Here is an 18,238-nt window from a genome sequence, read left to right as displayed (position 1 = left end):
CTCCAGCCTGGGCGGCAGAGTGAGACTCTGTCTCAAAAAAAAAAAAAAAAAAAAAAAAAGTAAAAATCCAATCATAAGCACTGTGGAAAAAATAAAGGAAGGAGGGAGGTAGGGAGTTTTGCAGAAAAATATAATTTTAAATAATACTGACTCTTCTCTCAACCCTATGAGGAAGATACTGTGAATCATACCCATTTTGTTGACCCAAAAACAGGCACAGGGAGGTTAGTGCCATGCTAAGAGTTGCATAATAACCAGCACACCAGGATTCTGACCCAGGCTTTGCTCCTAACCACTGGGTCATCCTGCCTCTGGGACAGTGCCATGGGGCAAAAGCTAGAAAAGAGTGCTGCTGGCAGGAGAGAGGGCAATTGAGGTCAGGTAAGATGAGGACTGAAATTCATCTGCTGAATTTATTATTTATTTATTTATATATTTATTTTTGAGATGGAATCTCACTCTGTCGCCCCGGCTGGAGTGCAGTGGTGTGATCTTGGCTCACTGCAACCTCCATCTCCCAGTGGAGGTTGATTCAAGTGATTCTCCTGCCTTAGCCTCCCGAGTAGCTGGAATTACAGGTGCCCACCACCATGCCCGGCTAATTTTTCTATTTTTTTTTTGAGACGGAGTCTTTCTCTGTCTCCCAGGCTGGAGTGCAGTGGCGCCATCTCGGCTCACTGCAGGCTCCGCCTCCTGAGTTCACGCCATTCTCCTGCCTCAGCCTCCCGAGTAGCTGGGACTACAGGCGCCCGCCACCACGCCTGGCTAATTTTTTGTATTTTTAGTAGAGATGGGGTTTCACCGGGTTAGCCAGGATGGTCTCAATCTCCTGACCTCGTGATCCGCCCACCTCGGCCTCCCAAAGTGCTGGGATTACAGGCGTGAGCCACCGCACCCGGCCAATTTTTGTATTTTTAGTAGAGGCGGGGTTTCACCATGTTGGCCAGGCTGGTTTCAAACTCCTGACCTCAAGTGATTCACCCACCTCGGTCTCCCAAAGTGCTGGGATTACAAGCCTGAGCCACAGCACCCGGCCTTATCTGCTGAATTTAATGACAAGGAGATCGCCAGTGACCTTAGTAAGAACTGTTTCAGTGGCCAAGCAGAAAGTCGCTCTGGCAGATTGAGTGGCAGGGAAGGCCATGGAGACCTTTTATGTAGTTTTGGATGTGAGAGTGTTGAGATAGATAAGGCTGATATCAGCTGGAAGGTGGTAAGAAGCTTTTTTTTTTTTTTCTTTTTTGAGACAGGTGGGCTATCACAGCTCACTGTAGCCTCAGCCTGCTGGGCTCAAGCAATCCTCCCACTTCAGCCTCTCAAGTAGCTGGGACCACAGACGTGCACCACCACGCCTGGCTGATTTTTTGTATTTTTTATAGAGGTGGGGCTTTTGCCACGTTGCCCAGGCTGGTCTCAAACTCCTGAGCTCAAGCAATCTACCCACCTGGGCCTCTCAAAGTGCTGGGATTACAGGCATGAGCCATTATACCCAGACACTTTCTTTTTTCTTTTTCTAATGGGAGAGGCTTTGAGCTTGTTTAAGAGCCAGTGAGAAGGGCCTGGGGGAGAGGGAGAAGCTATGTTTACAAGAGAGAAGGGACTGTGGATGGTGTGGGCTCCTGAGAAGACAGGAGGAGCTGGATCCAGAGTGCAGGTGGCGGGGGCCAGTCGCAGCGGCGGGGCAGGGCAGGGCAAGGCAAGGCAAGGCAGAAAGAAAGAAAGGCCAGGCGTGGTGGCTCATGCCTGTAATTCCAGCAATTTGGGAGGCTGAGGCAGGTGGATCACCTGAGGTCGGGAGTTCAAGACCAGCCTGGTCAACATGGCGAAACCCCGCCTCTACTAAAAAATACAAAAAATTAAGCCAGGCATCTCCACTAAAAAATACAAAAAATTAAGCCAGGCATGGTGGCAGGTGCCTATAATTGCAGCTACTGGGAAGGCTGAGGCAGGAGAATAGCTTGAACCCAGGAGGCGGAGGTTGCAAGTGGGCCTAGATCGCACCACTGCACTCCAGCCTGGGCGACAGGAGGAAGGAATAGAGAGAGAAAGAAAAAAAAAAAAGAAAAAGAGCCGGACACGGTGGCTCATGCCTGTAATCCCAGCACTTTGGGAGGCCGAGGCGGGCGGCTCACGAGGTCAGGAGTTCGAGACAAACCATGACTAACATGGTGAAACCTCGTCTCTACTGAAAATACAATAATTAGCTGGGCATGGTGGCACGCTCCTGTAATCCCAACTACTTGGGAGGCTGAGACAGGAGAATTGCTTGAACCCGGGAGGCGGAGGTTGCAGTGAGCTGAGATCCCGCCACTGCACTCCAGCCTGGGTGACAGAATGGGACTCTGTCTCCAAAAAAAAGAAAGAGAGAGAGAGAAAAGGAAGGAAGGAAAAGGAAAGGAAATGAAAAGAAAAGAAAAAGAAAAAAAAGAAAGCAGGCCAGGTGCAGGGGCTCACGCCTGTAATCCCAGCACTTTGGGAGGCCGAGGTGGGCAGATCACCTGAGGTCGGGAGTTTGAGACCAGCCTGACCAACACTGAGAAACCTCGTCTCTACTAAAAATACAAGAATTAGCCAGGCATGGTGGCACACGCCTGTAATCCCAGCTACTTGGGAGGCTGAGGCAGAAGAATCGCTTGAACCCAGGAGGCAGAGGTTGCAGTGAGCCGAGATCGCGCCATTGCACTCCAGCCTGGGTGATGAACGAAACTCTGTCAAAAAAAAAAAAAAAAGAGAGAAAGGAAGGAAAGAAGGAAGGAAGGAAAAGAAAAAGAAGGAAAGAAAAAGGGAAGGGAAGGGAAAGAAAAGAAAAGGAAAAAGAAAGAGCTGGGTCAGGGGAGAACAGAGATCAAAGGCAGAGAGGACTGATGGGCAGGAATGTGGGGCTTCCTCTGTGAGCACTGGCAGGTGAAGACAGGGATGTGAGGCCTGGGACTCAGAGTGACTCATCTGTCACTGGGACTACAGTCAGGGGGCTCATTCTGTGTGGCTGGGATGAGATTTGTATTTTAGAAAAAGTAACTGAGTGGAGTGGTGGCCAGCCTTCCCCTGGCAGGGGATCAGGGAGAAGTCTGTATCCACTGTCCCCAGGAACTTTCACCCCAGCTCACTTAAGAGAGGGATTCAAGAAGCTGTCTTGGCTTGGCTTGCAGCTCACCAGGTAAAAATGTCTCCAAAAGAAGGAAGGCATTTTTCCCCCAGTGCACATGCATTTGCAATTTTTGCAAAGGAGTAGATTGCTGTTGCCTCTGCACAGTTCCTCCCTTCCAAGTAACAAAGACACAGCAAGGCCGGTTATGATTTAGAATCACCACAGCCCTCAGATTAGTGTTTCGGAGCTGATGCAACCAGGTGGGAAAGGTATTCCTCTTATTTTGTTCTTCTTATTATTTGTTAATTAGCTGCATGTAACTGCTACACAAGCAGAAGTTCTGGAATATTTGACTTGTTTTTGTTTGTTTGTTTGTTTGTTTGTTTTGAGACTGAATTTCGCACTATCACCCAGGCTGGAGTGCAAGGGCGTGATCTCCGCTCACTGCAACCTCCACCTCCTGGGTTCAAGTAATTCTCCTGCCTCAGCCTCCCGAGTAGCTGGGATTACAAGTGCTCGCCACCACGCCCAGCTAATTTTTTGTATTTTTAGTAGAGACGAGGTTTCCCCATGTTGGCTAGGCCGGTCTCGAGCTCCTGACCTCGTGATCCACCCACCTTGGCCTCCCAAAGTGCTGGGATTACAAGCGTGAGCCTACGCGCTGGCCTTGACTTGGTTTTCTAATAAAAAATAATAACTTTAAAATTGAGATTGTTTATAAGACACTGAATCTGTTTTGTTTTGTTTTGTTTTTTAATAGAGATGGGATCTCACTATGTTGCCAAGGCTGGTCCCAAACTCCTGGCCTCAAGCCATCCTCTGGCCTTGGCCTCCCAAAGCGTTGGGATTACAGGCATGAGTGACTATACCCAGGCTGCATCTAAATTTTTTAAAAGATATATTTAGGCCAGGCATGGTGGCTCATGCCTGTAATCCCAGCACTTTGGGAGGCCAAGGTGGGTGGATCACATGAGCCCAGGAGGGTACGACACTAGGCTGGGCAACAGGGCGAGACCCTGTTCTCTACAAAAAATACAAAAATCATGGACATGGTGGAATGTGACTGTAGTCCCAGCTACTCGGGAGGCTGAGGCAGGAGAATGGCGTGAACCCAGGAAGCAGAGCTTGCAGTGAGCTGATATCACGCCACTGCACTCCAGAATGGGCGACAGAGCGAGACTCCGTCTCAAAAAAAAAAAAACAATTATTTTAATCTGCACTCACCATCGGAGGAAGAGACGGCATTTTCAGGCCTGGGTCATGGCCCTGACTACCCCAGTTTGTACTGATTTCCTGTCCCCCTCCTCTACTAAATGGGTCCTGAGTTCCCAAAGGGCAGGGACCCCAACTTCTTCACTTCTGCATCCCGGAGCTAGCACAAAGCCTGACATAGACTAAACGTTCTGTGAATAAATAAGTGATGAACCCTGGCTGGGTGAGGGCATGTCAGATGTGGGATGGATGGATAAATGGGTCTGGCTGGTTATAGATAAATGAGTGAATGATTGTTGGGCGTGAGGATGAAGGAAGGCCAGAGCCACGCTGAGAGTGGGAAGAACAGCCCCCACTCCACGTCAAGTGGAGAGAGCAGTGCCTGTGGGCCCGTCAGGGAGGCCGTCTCACCAAAAGAGGGAACTGAGCTACACTGTGAAAACTAAGGAGGACTTGGATAAAGGCAAAAGGAGGCCCGGCTCAGTGGCTCAGACCTGTAATCCCAGCATTTTGGGAGGCCAGGGCAGGACGATTACTTGAGGCCAGGAGTTCAAGACTACCCAGGGCAACATAGTGAGACCCAATCTCTACAAAATATTTTAAAATTACCCTGATGTGGTGGCACATGCCTGTAGTCCCAGCTACTAAGGAGGCTGAGGCAGGAGGATGCCTTGAGCCCAGGAATTTGGGGTTACAGTGAGCTGTGATCACCACATTGCACCCCAACCTGGGCAAAAGTGCAATACTCTTTCTCAAAATAAAATATAAAATAAGGCAAAGGCAAATGAAGGTAGGACTTCAACTGTTGTTACAGCCTCTTGGGGGCAGGAGCTGATGGGAAATACAGGATTGAGCCAGATCCTAGTGGGCCCTCAGTGCCAAACTAAGAAGCTTAGACTGTTAAGGCTTCTATTAATTAGCCACTGTGTATCAAGTCTAATTATCTGTTAGTTTATGCGATATCTCTATATCCCCACAACAACTTCTCAAGAGAGGGAGTATCTTCTCTATGTATAGGTGAAGAAATAGATTCAGAGAGGGAAAGTGACTTGCCCTAAGTCACACATCAGAGCTGGAATTTGAATCTGAGTTTAAATGACTACAAATCTGCGACTGCTTTAAAAAAACAAAAACAAAAACTCTCTCTGTTTTCTAACAATAAGGTCACAGAGAACAGAGGGGGTTTGAGTGGGTGCCAGTTTGGGTGGAGATGATATCATCTCTTAGGTGGGCTTTTTTTTTTTTGAGACGGAGTCTTGCTCTGTCACCCAGGCTGGAGTGCAGTGGTGTGATCTCGGCTCACTGCAGCCTCTGCCTCCCAATCAGCTGGGAATACAGGCATGTGCCACCACGCCCAGCTAACTTTCGTATTTTCAGCAGAGACGGAGTTTCACCATGTTGTCCAGGTTGGCCTTGAACTCCTGACCTCAAGTGATCCGCCCACCTTGGCCTCCCAAAGTGCTGGGATTACAGGCATGAGCCACTGCGCCCGGCCTTAGGTGGAAATATTTGGCAGGGTGCCTCCTTAGCTGCACCATGAGCCTGGATTGCTCTGTTGTAGTCTCCTCCGTCCTCTGATGGAGACCTTCTCCCTTAGGGCCAGGTAGCAGCTGAGTCAAGAACATTAAGCTGGACCCCAGACCACCAAGGCTCCCAAGGCCAGGCAGAGTCAGGGTGGAAGGAGGAAGAGTGGAGTGGAGGAAGTGTGGGATAAGAGCAGCAGACAGAGACCGTGGCAGTTTCTCCCCCAAGGCCAGCAGATGATGGAAGTCAAGGCTGGAAGGGCCCTTGGAGATTACCTAGTCCAGTGACTTCCATGCATGGAAGAGGAGCCCCAAACCCAGCGGGGAAAGTGGGCGGCCCAAAGTCACGCAGGAGTCAGAGGCAGACTTCCCACCACAATTTACACCTCTTGACTCCCTTACCAGTGCCAAGATGGGAAAGGTGGTGCCAAGATGGGACAGGTGGCTGAGAAAGGCCTATTCTGCCATCAACCTGCTGTGTGACCTTGGACAAGTCACTTCCCCTCTCTGAGCCTCATGTTCTCTTTCCTCAAAATGAAATAATGATTCCAGTTCTGCCTTTCTGCCAAGGAGCATCCAGTGAGAGATGAGCTTTACAATCTGCAGATCCCTGGGAGGGGAGTCACCAACAAGAGGCAGGCTGGTGCCAGGTGGGTAAATGCCAAGGTTGGGCCTGGCACCACCAGGCTTCCCTCACCACCTTGCCCAAGCCTGCAGCTTCCTTGGTCTCTGCCCAAGCCTTGCCATCTGTGTGGTAGCATCAGCTCCACCTCCTCCTGCCTCCCTGCCTGGAAAAAGGCTTCTTATGTCTTCTCACTTTATCTGAATCTTCCCTTCCCCTCCCCAGCCACGCCCTCTTCTCTCCCCTTCTGTTGTAGTTGGGACTGTTTGTTGCAACTGACAAAAAACAGCAGGACAAGGGGGGAGAACCAGCTTTAGGCATGGCTGTATTCAGAGGCCTGAAAGATGGCACAGGACATCCCCTTGTGTGTTCGGCCTTCCTCCCACACACTCTCTCTGTGTACCTTAGCTATGGCTTTCTCCGCAGGCAGGCCATCCACCTGAGGTGGCCAAGGCAGCCACCAACAGCTCCGAGCTCACACCACACCCATTCAGGTATCCTGGCAGGATAGCAGCTCTGTTCTGATTGTTCCAGCAAATACCTAGGGTGATTCTCAGGGGCAGAGCATGGGGTGAGCGCCTATCCCTAAATTCATCATTGTCTTTATTTGGCTAGACTTGGCTTACCTGCCCACCCCAGAAGCTAGAAATGAGTCAGCCCCACTCAAGCCACGTGGACAGAGTGGCAGGAGGTGGTTCTTTAAAGCAAAATTTGGCCGGGCGCGGTGGCTCACTCCTATAATCCCAGCACTTTGGGAGGCTGAAGTGGGTGGATCATTTGAGGTCAGGAGTTCAAGACCAGCCTGGCCAACATGGTGAAACTCTGCCTCTACTAAAAATACAAAAATTAGCTGGGTGTGGTGGCAGGTGCCTGCAGTCCCAGCTACTCGGGAGGCTGAGGCAGGAGAATTGCTTGAACCCGGGAGGCGGAGGTTGCAGTGAGCTGAGATAGTTCCACTGCACTGCAACCTGGGTGACAGAGTGAGACTGTGTTTAAAAATCATTATAATAAATATTTAGAAATAAAAAATAAACAACCATTTTATTTAGTTCATGATTCTGTGGGTCAGCTGGGAGATTCTTCTGGTCTGGGCTCTGTGTCTGTGGTCAGCTAGTGACCCGGGGTAATCTAGCATGGCCTCGCTCACATGGTTGATGGCTGATGGGCTGTCAGCTGGGGTGCCTTCGCTCTCCCCCCCGTGGCCTCTCGTCGTCCAGCAGGTCAGCTGGGGCTTGTTCACAAGTCTTGTTACAAGTGAAGCAAGTGGGCAAGCTCCAACGAACACTGTCTTTTTTTCTTTTTTTTTTTTGAGACAGGGTCTCACTCTGTCGCCCAGGCTGGAGTGCAGTGACATGATCTTGGCTCACTGCAACCAATGCCTCCTGGGCTCAAGCGATTCTCTTCACCTAAGCCTCCCGAATAGCTGGGACTACAGGTGCGCACCACCACGCCTGGCAATGGTTTGTATTTTTTGTTGAGATGGGGTTTCACCATGTTGCCCAGACTGGATGCATGCATTTTTCAAGCCTTTTTCAAACACGTTTGCATTGTGTTTGCCAAAGTCCCTTTAGGCAAAGCAAGTCGCAAGTGCAAGCACAGCATGAGTGTGGAAGGGCACTACTGAAGAGCGTGGAAATAGGAAGAGGAGGATTCGAGGCCAATTTCGCAATCTATTCCAGCTCCTTCAGGGAAGCGGAGTGAAAAGCATTCCTTCTCTGTAGCCCAGGAATGCCATGGGCCAGGGCAAGCTCCAGATAGGGATCCTTGGAAGAGGTGACTCGGGCTCCAGGACTCCCCCGCCCTCCAAAGCTAAGGGTGGCAGTCTGGATTCTGATCCCACCATCTTCCCCACATGGAGAAGGTGCAGGGGCTTGAGCTGCTAGAGGGAAGGGCCTCCTTGGCGGGGAGGAAGGTGTGCTGAACCCTCACTCCTATCACCTTTCAGCACACCCCAAAGTGATGATCAGGCTTAAGGACCCCCCAGCATCCCTTTGGTAGTGAAGGACTAGATGGTTCTGAGACTAATGCCTCATCACCATGGTAACTGGTGCCACCTGCTCCCCAAGGTCAAGCAGGAATCCCTGTCCTTCCCTTTCAGGGGGTGACAGTGGCCTCAGCCTGTCTCTTCCACAGGTGGCTGCGCTGGAGCGGCAGATCTTTGACTTCCTGGGCTACCAGTGGGCTCCCATCCTAGCCAACTTCCTGCATATCATGGCGGTCATCCTGGGCATCTTTGGCACCGTGCAGTACCGCTCCCGGTACCTCATCCTGGTACGGCTCACCTAGCCCCTTCCCAAGCCAACTCCTCTCCTCACCCCTGCCCACTCCACCCCTCCCTGCTCCTCAAAACCAGAACTGCCCCCCAACACTGGGGCACTGGTCTTGGCTCCACCCAAAACAAGATGGGGTGAATGTGCACAGCCCAATGCTTCTTTGCTCAGAGGAGACAAGGGGTTTTTTTTCCCGAAGAATTTTTTAGGGAAATAATCCAAATATAAACAAAATGGATCATGTAATGAGTGCCTGGCATGTGCCAGGCACGCTGCTAAATTTCACGTGCTTCATCTCATGTCTACGATAGCCCTGTGAGGTAGATTTTAACAGCTCCATTTTCCAGATGAGGAAACTGAAGCTCAGAAAGGTTGCGAGTCTTCCTAAGGTCACACAGCTAATGAAAGCAAGGCAGGATTAGAATATCAGATCTACAGTGAAGGCTCCTGCCACAGCACCACACAGCCTCAGTAAGGGGTGGGCGCAAGGACACAGGAGGGGTGGGCTTCATCTTATTTAGTATCTCAAGAAGCTTCAGGAAGGCTTGGCATTTGTCTCTCTTGCCCGGCGTACATCAGGGATGTGTTCTGCAGCAGCTAGTGTGGCTTTGAGGTCAGTGCCTCCCTGTGCTCCAGCCCCAGGAATCTGGGTCTCTCTCCTCCTCCCCGACAGCCTCTTCCCAAGTCCTGGTCCCTGATGGTCTCTGTCAAACTCCTGCTTTCAGCTAGATTCACCCATATTCCCTGCTGTTCCTCAGTGACCTCTTCACATGGCTCTCTCGAGGGAAAAGGCTTTTCACTAGATTTACTACATACATGCTTGACACCTACAATCACAATGACATGCAATGTCACGCTGCCTTCAGAGCCCACGCACACTCATTCTAGGCCTTCTCTCCCCACCTCCACAGGCTCAGCTCCCAGAAGCCAGGTGAACAGGACCCTAACAAGGCTCTCTCTCATCTGACATAAGAGAACACTTCTCTCCAGTTCTCAGGAAGGCCCCAGGCACCACTGTCAACAACACTGTCTGCCAAGTGACAGCCACTAGAATTGCAGGCACAGGACTTGGATAGAAGCATCCAGCTCTCAAACCAACCCTAACCTCCTCTCCAGCTCACTGCCATGGGTGGAATGCTGTTCTCCCTAGAGGTGGCCACATTCGGGATGTGGGAAAACTGAGGGGCCCAGGGCCTCGGTGCTGCCCTAGCATTGCTGCGCCCAGTCCCTCCCATCCCAGCCCTCTCCCTCCAGACAGATGGAAAGATTGCTGGAGTGGGGCACATTGACCTGTGTCATTCAAGCACAATTTACAGAGCAAGGAGGGGAGGGAGGAAAGTGATGGAGGGAGGGCACCCAGGGCCCAGGCTGGACTCCCTTTCTGTGCTTGGGGCCTCAGTTTGGTCTGCTCACCCCAGCCTTTCTCCAGGCCCCATCCATGATCCTGCCTCCACTTCCCCTGGTTCCCTATATCCAGACTCCAGCCATAGCCATGTGAGAAGATGTCACACGCATACTCAGGCACAAGGCTGCAGGATAACCTCCTGTCTCTTTTGGTCCAAAGTTCCCAGCATCCTCTGCCCTCCAGCCTGGGTGACAGACCGAGATCTTGTCTAAAAAAAACCAAACAAACAGACAAAAAAAGAATTAAGAGTCTTTTTTTTTTTTTTTTTTTTTTTTTGAGATGGAGTTTCGCTCTTGTTGCCCAGTCTGGAGTCCAGAGGCGTGATCTCGGCTCACCACAACCTCCACCTCCCAGGTTCAAGCGATTCTCCTGCCTCAGCCTCCCAGGTAGCTGGGATTACAGGCATGCGCCATCATGCCTGGCTAATTTTGTATTTTTAGTAGAGACAGGGTTTCTCCATGTTGGTCAGGCTGGTCTCAAACTCCCGACCTCAGGTGATCCACCCACCTCGGCCTCCCAAAGTGCTGGGATTACAAGCATGAGCCACTGCACGCGGCCTGCCTGGCCTCCTTTTTTTTTTTTTAAAAAAAAAAAAAAAAAAAAAAAAAAAAAAGATGGGTTTTCTCCATGTTGCCCAGGCTGGTCTTGAACTCCTGAGCTCAAATGATCTGCCCACCTCAGCCTCCCAAAGTGCTGGGATTACAGGTATGAGCCACTGCGCCTGGCCCATTTCCTATAGTCTTAATGGGGGGTTCATCCAGCTATTCTGTGCTAGGCATTGCAGTGGTGAGCCAGGCAGGCAAAGTCCTCGCCCTCTAGTGGCTTACCACCTAGAAGTGTTTCTGAAAGTGTCATCCGAGTCACAGTCTCCTAGGGATTGATCCCTTTTAAACACCCCTAGAAATTCGGAATCAGTAGGTCTAGAGGTAGGACCCAAGAATCTGCATTTTTGACAAACATCCTTGAATGATTTCAGTATTCTAGAGACAGCTGGTCTAGAGGATATTGTTAGCAGAGTGGATGGGATTAGCTATCAGAGAACTTGGATTTGAGTGGCAGCCCTACCTCCTCCTAGCTGTGTGATCTTGGAAACCTTAAACTTCCTTTCAGCTTTAAATTAGTTCTCTCTAAAGAGAGGGCAGTGCCAGCCTTGCAGGGCGGTTGCAAGGCCTGATGGGTGTGTAAATGATTTGTAAGCTACACTGTGCTCTCTGAGTGAGGTATTCTCACAATTTCCCCTGCCCAGATCTCCTCATCCCTGAGCTGTCTCCATTGACACTCCCCATCCCCCACTCCCCAGGCCCCACCCTGATCCCACCTCTGCTTTCCCCAGTATGCAGCCTGGCTGGTGCTCTGGGTTGGCTGGAATGCGTTCATCATCTGCTTCTACTTGGAGGTTGGACAGCTGTCCCAGGTAAGCCTCAGGCCTGGCAGTGCCATAGCGCAGAGCCTGACAATTCCCATCCCCTGCCCTAAGGGTATTGTGGTATAGGACCAGAGCATCATGTCTTGAAGAAGGTTCTCTCTCCTTACATGCCCAAATAATCTGTGTGCCCCATTTCCTACCTACACAGTTTATTTCTGGCCTCCTCCAACACAATGATGGAGCAGATAAGGCTGAAGAGCAGTCCCTGTGAAGATGAGCCAGGTGTCCCAGCTGATCACAAGTTCAGTAAAAACCAACAGTATGTGGCAGCCCAGAAAGCTACTCTTAGGCCCCACTAATAGAGGTGGAGTATTCACAGCAAGGGAGGTGAAAATGCCATGTGCTTTGTACTGCTTAGACCACAAAGATTTGAGTTAATTCTGATCAATACTTTTCAGAAGGGAAAGAGACTAGTTAGAGTTTGTTCAAGGAAGATTGACCAGACCAAGAAAGTAGGACTGTTTTGCTTGAATGAGAGCAAGCCCAGAGAGACACAACTTCTATTTTTAGATATAAAGGAGGCAAAATATGTGAATTTAAGAGCATTGGCTTTGTAGTTTGACCCTGCTAGATTCAAATCCCAGCTCTAAAACCTTCTAGCTGTATTACCCTGGGCAAGGGGCTGATCCTCTCTGAGCCCCAGTTTCCTCATCTAGTGAGTGGACATAATGGCAAGTGCAACTTCATGTGGTTGCTGAGGGGATAAAATAAGGTCACACATCTGACTGCTTGGCCCCTGGTCGGCAGGCAGTGAGTATTTATCTGCTGAATGAGTGACTGCATGGATGGGCACATGGGTGCACACCCTGGGTGAGAACTTCTGATCTAGGCCAGCCCCTTCTCCATTTAACAAATGCGGAGAGCAAGGCCCCAAAGGAGAGGTTAGCCCAGGGTGGCACGCAGGGGGAGCAGTGGAGAGACTGAATGGGCTGTTAAGGGGCTGGTACTGAGGATTCACCTGTGGCTGGGAAATTGTTCCTTCCAGCTCTGAAAATTCTGAGGCCCCTGTGAGTCCACACAAACCCCTTCCCGTCTCAGTGACAAAAGAGTGAGGCCTGTGTGGTCATTAAGTGCCACCTGTTGGTCAAATATGGACTTGCAGGTGCAGGCTCCCTGAATCCCTTCACCGATCAATATAGTCTCCCTGGGCTGGGGTAGTAGCTCCCCCCTCCCTCTCCCTCACACTCAGTATCCCAGGCCCCTTTGCCCCCAGGACCGGGACTTCATCATGACTTTCAACACATCCCTGCACCGCTCCTGGTGGATGGAGAATGGGCCAGGCTGCCTGGTGACACCTGTTCTGAACTCCCGCCTGGCTCTGGAGGACCACCATGTCATCTCTGTCACTGGCTGCCTGCTTGACTATCCCTACATTGAAGCCCTCAGCAGCGCCCTGCAGATCTTCCTGGCAGTAAGTCCTTCTGTCCCCCACCCTGCACACACTTCCTGATCCCTTTCTTTAGCTCTGGTTGAGGGGATGGGTTGGGTGCGGTGGCTCACGCCTGCAATCCCAGCACTTTGGGAGGCCATGGCGGGTGGATCACCTGAGGTCAGGAGTTCAAGACCAGACTGACCAACATGGAGAAACCCCGTCTCTACTAAAAATAAAAAATTAGCCGGGCGTAGTGGCACATGCCTGTAATCCCAGCTACTCAGGAGGCTGAGGCAGGAGAATCGCTTGAACCCAGGAGGTGGAGGTTGCGGTGAGCCGAGACTGCACCATTGCACTCCAGCCTGGGCAACGAGAGTGAAACTCCATTAAAAAAAAAAAAAAGAGGGGATGAACCTAGGTCTTCTGCCTGTCTGTCCTTTTGTCTGGATCTGTTTCCATATCCTGTACCACCTTCCCTCACCCCTGCCCCAGCCCCTGTGCAGAGAGGGAACAGGTTTAGTGAGCAGGATGAGGCATCAGACTATCAACCAGTCCTGGGTTTAAATGCTCAATACACCCACTATGTGGCTTTGGACAAGTCACCTGCCTTCTCGGAGCTTGTTTCCTTATTCACAAAAAAGAATGACAATACCAGCCTCAGAGTTGTGAGAATAAGAAAGTGACCCCAGTGGGCGTGATGCCTCATGCCTGTGGACCCAGCTACTTGAGAGGCTGAGGCAGGAGGATCGCTTGAGCCCAGGAGGTTGAAGCTGAAGTGAGCCATGATTGCACCACTGCACTACAGCCTGGGTGACAGAGTGAGACCCTGTCTGAAAGAAAGAAGGAAAGGAAGGGAGGGGAGGGGAGGGGAGGGGAGGGGAGGGGAGGGGAGGGGAGAAGAAAGGAAGGAAGGAATGAAGGAAAGAAGGAAGAAAGAAAGAGAAAGAAAGAAAAAAAGAAAGAAAGAAAGAAAGAAAAGAAAAGAAAGAAACTCCAAGATAGGAGTAGTTCCTGTTTCTATAAGGGCCAGCCCTGTCCTAGGCACTTTGTACCCACAAAGTCACATAATCCTCTTTCTTCTTAACAAGCCATAAGGTATTGCCCAAGTCCAACTGGGAAAACTGAGGCTCAAAGAGGTAAAGTGATTACTTGTCTCAAGTTACACTTTCAGAAGAGTTAAACCATGTATGTTTGACTTTAAGGTGAAAACATTTAACTGAAAGTTGTTACGGTTTGCCTTCATCCTGGCATGCCTCCTCCCTTGCCAGGCAGGGCGTACAGGGCCCGGCAGGGGGTGGAGGAAGAGGTTCCCACGCCTCCTTCCCTCCCTGACGTGTGACCTCCACTCCCAGCTGTTCGGCTTCGTGTTCGCCTGCTACGTGAGCAAAGTGTTCCTGGAGGAGGAGGACAGCTGTGAGTAAGGCGCCCCTGGGGAAGTGGGGATCTGGCCCTGCGCCTTCAGCACCCTGGACAGAGGCCTGTGACGCCGCGGCGGGAGGGAGCCCGGGGTCGGCCACGGGCCCCTTTCGAGGGGAAGAGGCGGCTGGTATGGAAGGCTCTGCATACCAGCCCGTTCCAGGCTGGGGTCCAGACGTCCAGGTGCCCAGTCCCTGGCCCCAGCACCCCCTTTCCCCAATCTCGCCCCGCCCCCATCAGAGGTCTCGTCCCCTTTAGAGGCCCGAGCCCCGCCCCCAGGAGCCTTCTCTCCCCCTCGGACCGCCCGGCCTCCCAGGCCCAGGCCTTAAGGACTGGGGCCTGACCCTCCTCTGGCCCGGCCCCGCCGCCTCCAGACCCCCAGAGGCCCATCCCTCCGGGTCCAGCCGAAGCCCCGCCCCAGGCCCTGAGCGGGGTCTGGCCCTCGCCGCTCCCCTCTCCTCATGGCTTCTCTGGCTCCGCTTCCTGGGGTGGGAGTCCTGCCCTCAGAGTCTTCCCCTCCAGGACCCAGGCTCCCTCCCCTCGCCCCCGCCGCCGACCCCTCACACGCGCCGCCCTCTTCCGCAGTTGACTTCATCGGCGGCTTTGACTCCTACGGATACCAGGCGCCCCAGAAGACGTCGCATCTACAGCTGCAGCCTCTGTACACGTGGGTCACGGCCCCTGCTGGCGTGGGGTGGGCCGGGCAACCGGGTCTCTCCGCCCCCGTGCTTTTGGGATCCACTGCCCCTAACCTGCCTTTGTCTCCCGCAGGTCGGGGTAGCCTCTGCCCCGCGCCCACCCCGGCGCCTCGCCCTGGTCCGCTGGACTGAGCGCAGCTGCCGCGAGCTCGGGCCAAGGCGCAGGCGCGCCCCCTGGTGGCCCGCGCGCTCACTGCAGCCTGCGCCCGCCCCCGGGTCTGCAGCTGGCGATGCGGACTCGGACTCGGACTCGGACTTGGCTCTTCGCAGCCCGGACTTCGGAGGAGTGGGGCGGGGCGGGGCGGGGGAGGGGCACCACGGGTTTTTCGGGTTTTGTTTGTTTGTTTGTTTTTAATCTCAGCCTTGGCGGGAGCTGGGGCCTTCCTCTCTTCTCCAGCCTCTCCCTTTCGCTCTTCACTCAGCATCCTGCCCCCCACGCCCCCCCGTCCAAAAACAGCAGGACATCAGACCCATCCCATCCCACCGCACTCACTCACCAGCTCTGGGGAAAGCTGCTGTGAACCAGGAGCAGGATTCCTGGGTTCTAATCGCAGGTCCATCACTGACTGTGACGTCTCGCAAAGCCCTTGCCCTCTCTGAGCCTCGGTTTCCGCACCTCAAGTAATTCATCCCTTAGCAAATGGACTCTTTTAGACTTCTCATTTAACTCAATGCCCTGAGCTAGACTGGGATTAAAATTCTCATTTTGCGGTACATTAAAACTGAGGCCCAGAGATGTGATTTGCTTGAGGCCACACAGCTAGATTTTTGGTGGAAGTGGGCCTTGAACACAGTGTACTTTCTGCAGTTTCTGACTGTAAAACCCAGTGTCTGCTCTCTGAGTTCCATTTCCAAGCCCCCCTCCATCTGGCACCTATGTGGTCTCCACCATATTCACACACCACCGCCACCACTTGCCAATGCCTCTCTTAAAGCAATATACCCATTCGTTCTCTTATTGGGAACCGGATGGATGGAGCCCTAAATTCAGCCCCACCCACAGAGAAGCCTTCCTACGCTCAGCCTCTGTCCACCCTTGGCAAATCTTTCAAGCTCTCTCCTCCAGGAAAGTGGGGCCCCAACTCAGTCACCCCACCCCCTTCCAGGCCCCTGCGGCTGGTTCTACTGTATCCCCATCACCTCCACAGCTCCACTCACCCCTGACGGTCCATCCACCTCACCAGTTGGAAGGCTTGTGGTTTCAGAGGAGTAATGCTGGTCAGCGCTGCCCAGACTCCAGTGTTTACAGATCACCAGCGTTTACAACCAATCCAATGGCCAGAAGCCTCCTCTAACAAGCCCAGAAAGAGTTCTGAAGGGGCAGATGGGGGTGTGAGTAGTGGGGAAGTCGGGATTGCCAGTACCCTCACCCTTCCTTGGGGGCAAGTAGAGGTGGAAACACTTTCCCCACCTCCCTCCACAGACACTCCTGAGGACCCTGCATCCCATGCACTGCCTGGTGCGTCCATAGAGAGAGGATCAGGTCTCAGCATTTCATCTGTGAAAGAGGCATGGCCCTGGGTTAGAAAGGAGGGCAGGAGACATGGAGGAACTGGGGGGGACACCCAGATGGTGCAGATGGCTTGCACACCTGAGCCTGTCTGTGGTGACCATTCCGCTCCTCGCCCACTACCCCTCCAATCTATCATTCCCTACTCTCTAAGGCCAAAATATCCTGAGCGAGGCTGGCAACCCCACCCCACCATCTCAACTGCAAGCAGCCAGCCCCAGGAGTTCCTCTGGCCCCCACAGGCATGGAGCTCCCAGCTGGTGGGTACAGCTTGAGAGGGGGGCAGCTCCCTCAGGCTAAGCTACTACCCTTCACTGGGGCAGCCCTGCCTCCAGCCCTCACCTCTCTCACCCCGTCTCTCCCCCAGGCCCCTTTCTACTCAACGGGTGTAGCCACTGGTGCTTTGAAGCCTTTTGTTTTTATAAGACGGTTTTTGAAGGGGACCAGGTTCTCTTTTCACTGGGACCTTGCAAGGAGGGGAGTGCTCTCCTGGTTTCTGTGCAAGCGGATTGATTAAAGATGGTGTTTTCTTCTCTATCTTCCTGTCCTGCCCATTGGGTCTATAGAACTTTCTTTTTTTTTTTTTTTTTTTTTTGAGACGTAGTCTCGCTCTGTCGCCCAGGCTGGAGTGCAGTGGCGCAGTCTCGGCTCACTGCAAGCTCCGCCTCCCGGGTTCACGCCATTCTCCTGCCTCAGCCTCTCCGAGTAGCTAGGACTACAGGCGCCCGCCACCACGCCCGGCTGTTTTTGTATTTTTAGTAGAGACGGGGTTTCACTGTGGTCTCGATCTCCTGACCTCGTTAGAACTTTCTAAGTGAGAGAAGTCCCTGCACGAGGGCAGGCAGGAATGATTTGATGTTGATGTTATCAAATATTCCTGGGGTGGCCAGGCACGGTGGCTCATGCCTGTAATCCCAACACTTTTGAAGGCTGAGGTGGGCAGATCACGCGAGGTCAGGAGTTTGAGACCAGCCTGGCCAACATGATGAAACCCTGTCTCTACTAAAAATACAAAAATTAGGCAGGGCCGGGAGGCTGAAGAAGGAGAATCACTTGAACTTGGGAAGCAGAGGTGGCGTGAGCTCAGATGGCGCCACTCTACCTCAGCCTGGGTGATAGAGCAAGACTCCGTCTCAAAAAAAAAAAAAAAAAAAAAAAAGAAAGAAATCCTGGGGCACTGGCCTGTGACTCTGATGGGGTGTGAAGCTTCAGGCAACTCACTCTCCCTCTCTATACTCATCCAAAAATAAAAACAAAAAAGCAGAGGTCAAGCAAAATCAGTGGGTTCCCTAATGTGGCTTCATAATCCCTTAGATATCTTCCTACTTATTTTCCTGATAAAATGCATTTTAAGTTTATGCTTTCAAATATCCTTTGCATCTTGGCTCTTCCTGAGAATTCAGTTCTGGGTGTGGAATGAAGTGACACACAGTGCTTTAGACATGGATTCCTGCATCCTACCTTTGATATCCTGGATACTTTTCTGGGGATACAGCCCAAGAATCAGTATTTAGAATGTTTTAATTTGTGCATTGGGGGGTATGTGGGTGAACGGGTAATATGTATATAAGGTACAGAAGTCAGAAGGTCCCAGTGGGATTATATACTCATACCTTTTTTTCATATCTTTCCAAGGATAGGCCTTTTTTAAATTATACAATTTTTGGTCAAGCATGATGGCTCATGCTTGTAATCC

At 52.0% G+C, this 18,238-nt stretch overlaps 1 protein-coding gene across 5 annotated transcripts in view; it reads left to right on the top strand.

Annotated features, from left to right (window-relative positions):
* Window positions 1–17,079, top strand: part of NKAIN1 (sodium/potassium transporting ATPase interacting 1) — a 55,853-nt gene extending 38,774 nt beyond the window's left edge. For 2 of the 5 annotated variants that reach the window (XM_030823270.1, XM_030823274.1), the window contains exons 2-7: window positions 8,579–8,716; window positions 11,454–11,534; window positions 12,760–12,957; window positions 14,271–14,331; window positions 14,920–15,001; window positions 15,106–17,079. In XM_030823270.1, coding sequence (XP_030679130.1) covers window positions 8,579–8,716; window positions 11,454–11,534; window positions 12,760–12,957; window positions 14,271–14,331; window positions 14,920–15,001; window positions 15,106–15,115 — 570 coding nt within the window. In that variant the 3' untranslated portion in view covers window positions 15,116–17,079. Of the gene's footprint in view, window positions 1–6,387; window positions 6,474–7,873; window positions 7,906–8,578; window positions 8,717–11,420; window positions 11,535–12,759; window positions 12,958–14,270; window positions 14,332–14,919; window positions 15,002–15,105 lie in introns of those variants that run through there. The other 3 variants (XM_030823272.1, XM_030823271.1, XM_030823273.1) reach the window with 3 other exon arrangements.
* Window positions 17,080–18,238: the final 1,159 nt, after the last annotated feature.

This window comes from Nomascus leucogenys, chromosome 12 (assembly GCF_006542625.1).
Source record: "Nomascus leucogenys isolate Asia chromosome 12, Asia_NLE_v1, whole genome shotgun sequence".
Classification (NCBI taxonomy): Eukaryota; Metazoa; Chordata; class Mammalia; order Primates; family Hylobatidae; genus Nomascus; species Nomascus leucogenys.
Note: the sequence above shows the minus strand (reverse complement) of the source record. Positions and strands in the feature narration are given on the sequence as shown.